General features: G+C 42.9%; 1 protein-coding gene across 1 annotated transcript in view; it reads left to right on the top strand.

Moving 5' to 3' along the window:
• Positions 1–9,983, top strand: part of Lrrc34 (leucine rich repeat containing 34) — a 25,190-nt gene that overhangs the window by 3,514 nt on the left and 11,693 nt on the right. The window contains exons 3-5 of the mRNA XM_031376532.1: positions 377–498; positions 598–662; positions 1,118–1,201. Of these exons, the coding sequence (XP_031232392.1) occupies positions 377–498; positions 598–662; positions 1,118–1,201 (271 nt within the window). The remainder of the gene's footprint in view (positions 1–376; positions 499–597; positions 663–1,117; positions 1,202–9,983) is intronic.

The following is a 9,983-nucleotide window of genomic DNA, read 5'->3' on the forward strand; positions in this document are numbered from 1 at the left end:
TCCCCCCCCCTCGTTTGTTTTTGTTTGTTTGTTTGAGCCAGTATTTCTGTGTATAACCCTGGTTGTCCTGGAACTCACTTTGTAGATCAGGCTAGCCTCAAACTCAGAGAAATCTTCTGAGTGCTGGGATTTAAGGTGTGTGCCAACAGAGCCTAACCCTTAGATTTCTTTTTTTTCCAGATGTTCTGTCACAACATTTAAAAAAAAAAAAAAAAGGGTAGTAGGGTTATGAGAGAGAAATTGAAATGATGGGAAAGGTACCTGTGTTAACCTGGATTGCAAAGTCTCTGATATTACTACTAACAATGGAAGGGTTTCAAGCTTTGTGTTAACATTGTCCTCCTCCTCACTTTCTTCATCTCTTTAATTTTGACAGACCCAATGAAAAAATCACTGTAAACATTGCTGGTAACAGTCGCTTAGTTTCAGGACAGAGGATAACAGGTGAAGACTTTTGGCTTCTTTCCAAAGCTTTAAGGAACCAGCCATGTATCAGTGGTAAGTTTGCTTGTTGGTAAACACTGCCTGCTTTTCACTTTCCTGATTTTAAGTACTCTTTGTACGGAATATCAGTTTCTTTTCACCTGTGTGTTTCAGGTGTAGATGTGAGGTATAACCTCATAGGCGATGTTGGTGCCTACTATGCTGCAAAACTACTTCAGGTATTACGTTGCTGCTAGCAAATATTCTTATCCACCATTCTGCTGAGAGATGAGGCCACCTAGACAAATGGCACATAGCCAAGCACTGAGTATGGAAAACACAAAGGGGCTTAAATCTACTCTGTGTCTAATGCCTGGAATACATGGGACCCACTTCCGTTTGGTACTAGGAGAGCTGATACCTGGACCTCCTGAGTTGTCTTTTGCAAACCCATATGCCATGGTTAAATATGCAAAGATGCTCACACATCCAGTTGTTGGTACAACTCGATGGAGTCTTTTCCTTCTAATGATATTACAATTTCAGTATTTGGGAGAGAAAGGTGACTCTGAATCCCCTTAAACGGCGATTGCCTTTGTTAGAATTCCGTTAGCGTGTTTACTTAAATACTGTGCATATGTTGATTGATTCTAGTAAATGCAGATATGATAGCTTCTTTCTCTCCTTACTATAGAAACGACCAAGTATCACTTACTTAAACCTTATGTTTAATGATATTGGACCTGAAGGCGGAGAATTGATCGCTAAAGCACTACATGTAAGCATTTGCATATTTCAAAGTAGTATGTCACGGGTGAATTTAACTTCTAGTAGTTTGGAAACAGCATAGTCAAAGTTCATACGAGCTTATGCTATTTCAGTCTTTTCTATTTATTTATTTATTTATTTATTCACTTTACATCCCGATTGCAGCCCCACCCCCATTATTTCAATTTTTTTTGTCTGCCCCCATGCACGTGTGTGTGTGTGTGTGTGTGTGTGTGTGTATTTTGCCTGAATATATGTCTGTAAAACCTGCCTATATGCCTGCAGAAGCCAGAAGATGGAGTCAGATACTCTGGACCTACTGAAGTTACACATGGTTGTGAGCTGCCATGTGGATGCTGGGAATTGAACCTGGGTACCCTGGAAGAGCGGTTCTCTTAACTGATGAGCCATCTCTCTAGCCTTGCATTTTTATTTTCTATGAGTGTTTTGCCTGCAGAGGTCAGAAAAGGGCATTCTTATGTCCTGGAACTGGGTGACTGTTAACCACCATGGAAATGCTGGGAAACAAACCAGGTCTTTTGCAAGAGCAGCAATTGCTCTTAACCACTGAGCCGTTTCTCTAGCCCCTTAAACATACAGTTTTAATGTGTTTCAATTTATAAAAGCACAGCTCCTACTTGCGGACTGTGGACTTGTTGAAAAAAATTACTAACCAGCTTTGCTGGGTTGTAGTGGTGCATACATGTAACTTCAGAACTGGGAAGGACAAGCAAGAGGGGAGTTCAAGCATAACTGAGCTCAAGTCAAGTCCAAGCAACAAATATGAGACCTTAAAGGAATGCACCATCTCTCTCTTTCTGATACTTACTGGCTGTAGTACAATCCAACCAAGTCGCCTTTCACCCCTCCTGCCACCTGCCACGCTTTCTCCACCACGACAGACTGTGTTTCCTGCTCTGTGAACGAAAGACAACCAGCTCCTCCTCGAAGTTGCTTCTTGGCAGGATACTTGGTCACAGCAAGAAGAGATAGCAACAATACAGAAAATGCTACTGAGAGTGTTACTGTAAGAAAAACAACAAAACAAAACAAACAAAAACCCTATATAGTCTGTAAGCCTTCCTATGGAAGGAATATGAAAGCATTTGAAACCATGAGCTAGGGGATCCCTAGAATCGTCTGTAAATGGGGTTTGATGAGCCATCGTGTTAGGAGTCTGGAAGCCTAGGGTGCTAACAGAAATGTGGACGTTGAGATGGACCAGCGAGTAAAAGTCTTTGCCATGCAAGCTTGGTGACCTGAGCTTCTCCTCTAGACTTCAGGGTAGAAGGTGAGAACCAATTCTCCAAAGTTGTCCTCTGCATTCAACATGTTTGCCATAGCAGGTACATACACCTACTCTCATGCAAATACCACACACACACACACACACACACACACACACACACCACCACCACCACTACCACCACCACCACCAACAACAACAAAAACAACAACAATAGAAAAATAAGGGGCTGGAAAGAATACTTGGCAGAGGGCCCAAATTTGGTTCTCGGCATCCACACACCAGCTCACAACTGTCTCTAATTCCAGTCCCAAAGGATCTGACATCCTCTTCTGGTCTCTGTGGGTACCAGCATGCATCTGCTGCACAGACATACACACAGACAAAACCATAAAATAAAAATAAATAAAATTAAAAAAGAGAAAGAAACAGGAGTAGAGGAGATGAGGCTGGTGGAGTTTCAGAGGAGACAGACTACCAGGAACTGGGCTGGAGAGCCTGCTGTGGTCCAAGGAGGCCAGGCTATCTCATGAGCTGGCAGCAGACCTCAGAGGGGTCTTCCACGAAATGCAGATTTTGCAGGCATGTGTGGTACAAATGTGAGAGGTTTGTAGACTTGCACCAAGGTTCCAGATAATGCTGAGGCCATACAAGGTACAGCAGGGTCAGATCCTTGCACGGGGCTTCTGAGCTGTGCATGAATGTACGAAAGGTGAAGTCTAAATGGCAATGGAAAGCCAAGATATTGGAGATACCAGAAGCATGGAATGTTTTTCGGGGAAAGGTGTGGTGGGCAGGAAGAAGAACCAGCCCATGAAAGTGCCCATAATTGTCAGAGGGAACAGAGTTGGAAGGGCAGTGACCCAGCCCTAGTGGAGCCCCAAGACTGGACATGCAGATTCTGGTTTGAGCTTGCTGTAGTGTGATCCTTCCACGTTGTCCTTGAATTTGTCTCTGATGGAGTGTACTTGGTACCATTGGATATAGGAAGTGTATAACTTTTCCTCTCATTTTATAGGGGCTTACAGTTAAAGGAGCCCCTTGAGTCTCAGAGCAGGGTTTTGTAAATTTGGGACTGCTAAGACTTGGGGGGATTGTGGAAATGAGCTTAGTGCATGTTGCTCATGAGAGGACCAGTGGTGGGATGTAGTTTATAAGTGATACATTTAGGTATTGAGCTGACAAAGAGTTGGTGTATTATAATATTTAATGTTCATTGTCAACTTGACCGGACTTGGGATCATAAAGGAGACACACCTCTGAGTGTGTTTGTGAGGGCATTTTCAGAGGTTTAACCAAGAAAAGAAAACAGAACATAAATGTGGGTGGCACCACTCCATGGACCATGGGATTTGACCTCATGAGCATTCATCTTTCTGCTTCCTACCTGCAGTGGCAATGTGACCAATCACGTTACTTTCTTGCTGTGCTAAACTCTATCTCCTGAACTGTGAGCTTGAACAAACATTTTCTTCCTTAAAAACATAGCAAGATTGATTGTGATATAATTTGCATATGCAACATATATTCTCCCAAAGTTGTCAGTTCAAAGGAAAATTTTAAAGTGTATTTTAAGAGGCTGGGAGTGGTGGTGCATGCCTTTAATCCCATTACTTGGGAGGCAGAGGCAGGCAGATTTCTGTGAGTTTGAGGCTGGTATGGTTTACAAACAGTTCCAGGCCAGCCAGGGTTACATAGTGAGACCTTATCTATCAATAAATGTATTTTATTTACAGAACTGTGTGATCATTACTACCACCATTATTTTTAGAATATTTTTATTTGTGTGTTTAGGTATGTATGTGTTGGGGGAGTTACATACACCCTCAACACCATTGCTCTAAGACAGGGTCTCGTAAGCTGTTGGCCTGGCTGTTGATTAGGCTGGATAGCCAGTGAACATTCAGGATCTCCCTGTTTCTGCGTACTGTTGCTGGAGGAGTTACAGGTTTGGGCAGCCATGCTTGGCTTTTTACCTGGGTGCTTGGGATTTGAACTCAAATGCTCATGTGTGCAGACTATTGCTTTTATCTACCAAGCTATCTCCCACCCTATTTATAGGACCTCCAAAGAAAATCCTTGTACTGGTTAGTGAAGCCTCCTTTCTACTTCTCAGCCTTTGCAGCCACTGATAATGTAAACAGAATCATACAATGTATGGCTTAATATTTCCAAGGTTCATTCATGTTGTAATATACTTTGAAATTTTATGTGTAGGAGGAGTGTTTTACCTGCATGCATGTCTGTATACCATATGCTTGCCAGGTACCTCAGGAGGCCAGAAGAGGGTGTCAGACTCCTCAGTATTGAAGTTATGGATAGCTGTGAACCACTACTTGGGTAATCAAACTTAAGTCAGTATCTTCACTGCTGAGTCATCTCTCCAGACCCATAACAGATTTTAATAGTCTATTCTGTGGGTATATCATATTGTGCTCATCTACCAATTGATAAGCACTTGAGTTTTTACTTTTAGCTATTATGAATAATGCTACCGTGCACCTCCATATTCCTATATGAACAAATATTTTTGATTGGGAGAAGGTATATATGTAGGAATGGAACTGCTGGGCCTTGTGATAGCTCTGTAAAACATCTTGAGGAACTACCAAACTGTTTCCAAAGTAGCTTCACCGCCTGACAATTCTTTCAGCCATGTGAGTGTTGTAGGTCCTGCCATCCTTTGTAGAACTGTCCCTGCCACCTTGGTCCACACCATCTGAGCACATGTGAGACGGTGTCCCTAATCAACAATGGACTTAGCATTGATCCAGGGTTCTTGTTTGTTCTTCCTTTGGAGGGACCTTTGTTCAAATCTTCTGCCTCTTTAAAGCCTGCGTTTTGTCAGTTTTGAGATGATATCTCACCATCCTGCTCAGGTTAGTCTAGAACCTCTGAGCTCAAGTGATCCATTGGCTTGAGTTTTCTGAGCACATGGGGCTACAGTGGTACACTGTGTGCCTGGATGATTGTCTATTGGAGTTTTGAGCATAATTCATATGTTCCAGATACAAGACCCTATCAGACTTATGATTTCAAAATATTTTCTCTTACTTTCTTGATGTTCTTTGAAACAAAACTTATGGATTTTGACAAAGCTCACATTTAGTTGGTAATTATTCTAATAGTTTTCTTTTATTCACTCATTATGACATACTTTTTGTCTATAGTGAGAAGTATTCTTTTATATGTGGCTATCCAGTTATCTCAAGGGTATACATTAAGAAATGAATCCTTCCCTCACTCAATTGTCTTGGCACCTTTTTCACATCATCAGTTGGGAAAGAGATCAAAGAGGGGATATAAGAGATGGCAAAACCCTTGCTGTCCTAAACTGGCTCTGTAGACCAAACTGGCCTCGAATTTGGAGATCTGCCTGCCTCTGTCTTCTGAGTGTTGGGATTAAAGGCATGTGCCACCTGCACCCTGCAGAGTTATTCTTGTAATATTACTTTGGAGTATTTCACTTCTAGAATATAAAAATAGAAATGCCTGTTGGGTGAAGCTTGAATTCTGCTCCCTTGAGTATCTATCTCTCTCTGAACAGCTGTCTTGGGAGTGAACTACTTTAGACTTCCTGTACATAGTATAAGGTCATGTCAGATGTAACAATTTTACCTGTTTCTTTTTCTTTATAGCCTCTTGATTTATTTTGGTGGTTCACATGTGCCCAAGAACATATTAATTTCTTCCAGATTTTCTAATTTCTTGGAATATGTTTTCAGAATTGAATCTTGGATTTCATCTTCTGTTGTAATACCTTTCCATCTCTACCTTTGATGAGTGTTCTTTCTCTTGGCTGATTTGGCCAAGGGTTTGTTACTCATGTTCATCCTTTTAAAGAATCAATGTTTTGTTTAACTGAGTCTATGGATTATCTGTTTAGTGTCCATTTCATCATTTTAGATTTGGGGTATGTGTGTGTGTGTGTGTGTGTGTGTGTGTGGTATGTGTGTATACAGACATGGGTATTAAGTCTAGAGGTAGATGATAGATGTATCACTTGCCACCTTATTTTTTGAGACAGTGTCTCTGAGCCTGGAGCCCATTTTAGCTAGACTAGCTAGCCAGTGAGTCCTTGGGAACTGCCTGTCTGGCCCCTGCTTTCCCTAGAGTGGAGATTCCACATACACCACTGTGCCGGTGTGACTAGGATCGGAACTTCCTCCTGCCTATACAGTAAGCACTTTACCCACTAAGGTATCTCCCAGCACTTTTTTCTAAGATCTTCTGGTACATAATTAGCCAAGTCCTCTGATTGATAAAAAAAAAAAACATCAAAGCTTGGATTTGGGCATGTGTCTGTACACATGTATGTGTGCATGTGGAGGTCATAAGACAACTTGGAGAGTCTTCTTACACAAGTCCTGGGAATCTGTCTTAGTATTTTGCTGTAATAAAACACATGACACAATCAGCTTGAGGAAGAAAGACATTAACTCATCTTATAGCTTGTAGTCCATCATCTGAGGAAGTCAGGGAAGGAACTCAAAGCCGGAACTGATGCAGAGGCCACAGGCTTACTGGCTTGCTCTGTCTGCTTATTACATGTACAGCAGAAAACCTCCAGCCCAGGGTGGCACCACCCACAAAGGTCAGGCTCCTCCCAATCAATCACTGATCAGGAAAATGCACTACACACTTGGTTAAAGGCCAATCTGATTGGGGAGTATTTCCTCAGTTGAGGTTCCCTCTTCTCAAATGGCTCTAACACGTGTTAAACCAACATAAAACTAGCAAGCACAGAATCCAGCTTAGGTACTTGGGCTTGGTGGCAGATCCTTCACATAATGAGCCATCTTGTTGGCAATGATGTCTTTGATGGACCACAGACTTTTTAAAGAACTGCTTCTGCTGTGTCTTAAAGTTCTGAGAGGTCTGATTTTCACTGGGTTCTAGGAAGTCTCAAAATCTGGTTCTTCAGTGACCCACCATCAGTCATGACTGCACCCTTCATCCCATGCATCTGGACAGTTACTGAACTTTCACTCACTCCATTAGGGTCTAATAAGATACAAGAAACAATCTCAACTTTAAAAACTAGAGTGACTTAGTGAGTAAAATGTGATTGCTTTCCTCCACGTAGGCTGTGGAGAGGATTGTATATTCTGCAGCTGTGAGAAGTAGTAGCTTGCGGATGTCTGTGAAAACATTTTTCTTTTTTGAGACGGGATCTCATGTAACCTGGACTGGCCTCAAACTCACTGTGTAGCCAAGTATGACGCCAAATGTCTGAACCTGGTCCTCCTCCTCAGAACTGTACACACTAGCACACTTGGCTTGTTGAATCCACATTGATCTATGGCAATTTAACTCTTTAGTTTCTTTGTTGACCTTTTCTGTGACCTACATTTGGTAAGAGTGGATATATTGAAGTCACCATTATTACTGTATTGAAGTCTTCCATTATATGTCCAGTTGTGTTTGTTTTATGAAGTTGGGTGGCCCCAGTGTTCAACACAATATACTTGCAATCACTATCTTCTTGGTGGAGTGCTCCCTTTCTTGTGGCTTCTGTCGTTTAAATTCGGCTTGAGTAGTACTGTTTCAGATGCAAGCCTAGCACACAAGTATACTCTTCATGTTCAGGGACCGCTTTCTTCCTAGATCCTGCTTGATCCTGTTTGGTCCCGTTTGATCCTGTTTGGTCACGTGCCTCTGCTAGTAAGCTGTTAAGGCTTTCAGACAACACTTGACTTTCTGCTTCTAAGATTTCTTTTAATTTTACATTTATTTTTCCTGCATTTGCTGCTCTTGCAGAGGGCTTGGGGTAAGTCCCTAGCACCCACATAGCAGCTCCTAACTGACTTTAACTCTAGTTCTAGGGCATCCAACAACCTCTATTGGTCTTCATGGACACCAGGCGTGTGCATGGTACATACATACAGGCAAATACCCATATACATAAAATAAAAATAAATGAAAAAATTTAAGTGAGAGTTGGGGATGCTGCTCAATGACAGGACATTTGCCTGGCATATGTGAGGCCCTGGTTTTGATCCCCACCATACATGCATGCAAGCATGTGAGTACACACACACTCATACACACACACATACACACAGACACACACATACACAAGTACTGTGCAACTAGGGAATGACAGCTGAACACAAAACTTTCAGGAATGATGGGATATATTTTGGAATTAGCTGAAGGAAGTAAATGCCATTAAACACTTTAGAATAGTTCGCTCTTGCCATGTGAACTTCACCTCAGTAATATATTTTTCTTTTTTTCCCCTTTCCCTTCTCCCTTTTTGCCACGGACCAGGGTTTCTTTCGGGGAGCTCTTGTTCTGTGGGATGAGAGTTCTGGCCAGGTGTGCAAGGGATTCGGCGTGTGATAGACACGACATAAGAAGTGTGTTATCTGAATGTATTTCTCAAAAATGTCATGAGGCTTTTACAGTCATTGCAAAAGAGAGATGAAAAATCTGGCAGCTCAGTAGTTGCAGTACATCTGAGGCCATCTAAAATACACTGGGTCTAAAACAGTAGCCATCTCCTCTGGACTGGTGCAGCATCCCCCCACACCCCCACCCCGGGCTCCGAGCATGCTCAGGCCACATGGGCCCAGCCGGAGTTGGGGGTGGTGGTGCGGGTGAGCCAGCCAGGACAGAGGCTCGGATTTTGAATGCTCAATGCAGACTGCTGCATATGGTCTCTCACACACACTCTGCTCAAGGTCCCGCCCATCCTAGGTAAAACACCCACTATGCTAATCTTTTGGGCAAGTAGAGACTGTCTCTTGCTAATTCCTAGGAGTGGTTCAGCTGCAGTACTGAGAAGGAGGATTCTACTTGACCTTGCCCTGGGATAAGTCTCCCATTCTGTAACCTTCAATGCCCTATTCCCTTCATTATTTCCCTAACAATGCCAGAGGCAATTAGTCCGGGTGGGTAAATTCCAAGCCAGGGTTTGGCTAAGATGCTGGAACGTTGGTAAAGGTCTGAGAGCAATGTCCAATTTTGTCTAGCTGTTAATAAATCATATCTTGGTGGGCACCTAGCAAGCGAGTTCGCAAGGACGTTCGTTATCTGGACTACCTCTGAGTTAGGGGTGCCAGGAGACAATGCAGGGGCAGGAGACTGGCTTCCATGAAGCTTTTGCCTCAAAAACTGCTGTCATACAAAGTCTGCATGGCACCTTTTGCTCTGAGCCCCTGTGGCTCTGGGCCCCACTGGCTCCAGCCCCACTGGCTCCAGCCCCCCTCTGGCCTGGCTTGCTCTGGCCCATGGGTTTGTTTTTGTTTTTTTATTTGTTTCTCATTATGAATGGTTGTGAGCCACCGTGTAGTTGCTGGAATTTGAACTCATGACCTCTGGAAGAGCAGTCAGTGTTCTTAACCACTGAGCCATCTCACCAGCCCATATATTTTTCTTATGAGACAGATTTACAAAATTTCTAATGAAAACATATTAAAAATCTCCCTTGGAACAGTGGCTCAGGTTCCTTTCGCTCTCTCTGGGCTGGTGTGCTGAGCAGACCTTGGGTGTAAGCTCCACAGCCAGTCCCACAACACCCAGAGGAAGCTCCACTCCCAGG

This window comes from Mastomys coucha, unplaced genomic scaffold (assembly GCF_008632895.1).
Source record: "Mastomys coucha isolate ucsf_1 unplaced genomic scaffold, UCSF_Mcou_1 pScaffold17, whole genome shotgun sequence".
Taxonomy (NCBI): Eukaryota; Metazoa; Chordata; class Mammalia; order Rodentia; family Muridae; genus Mastomys; species Mastomys coucha.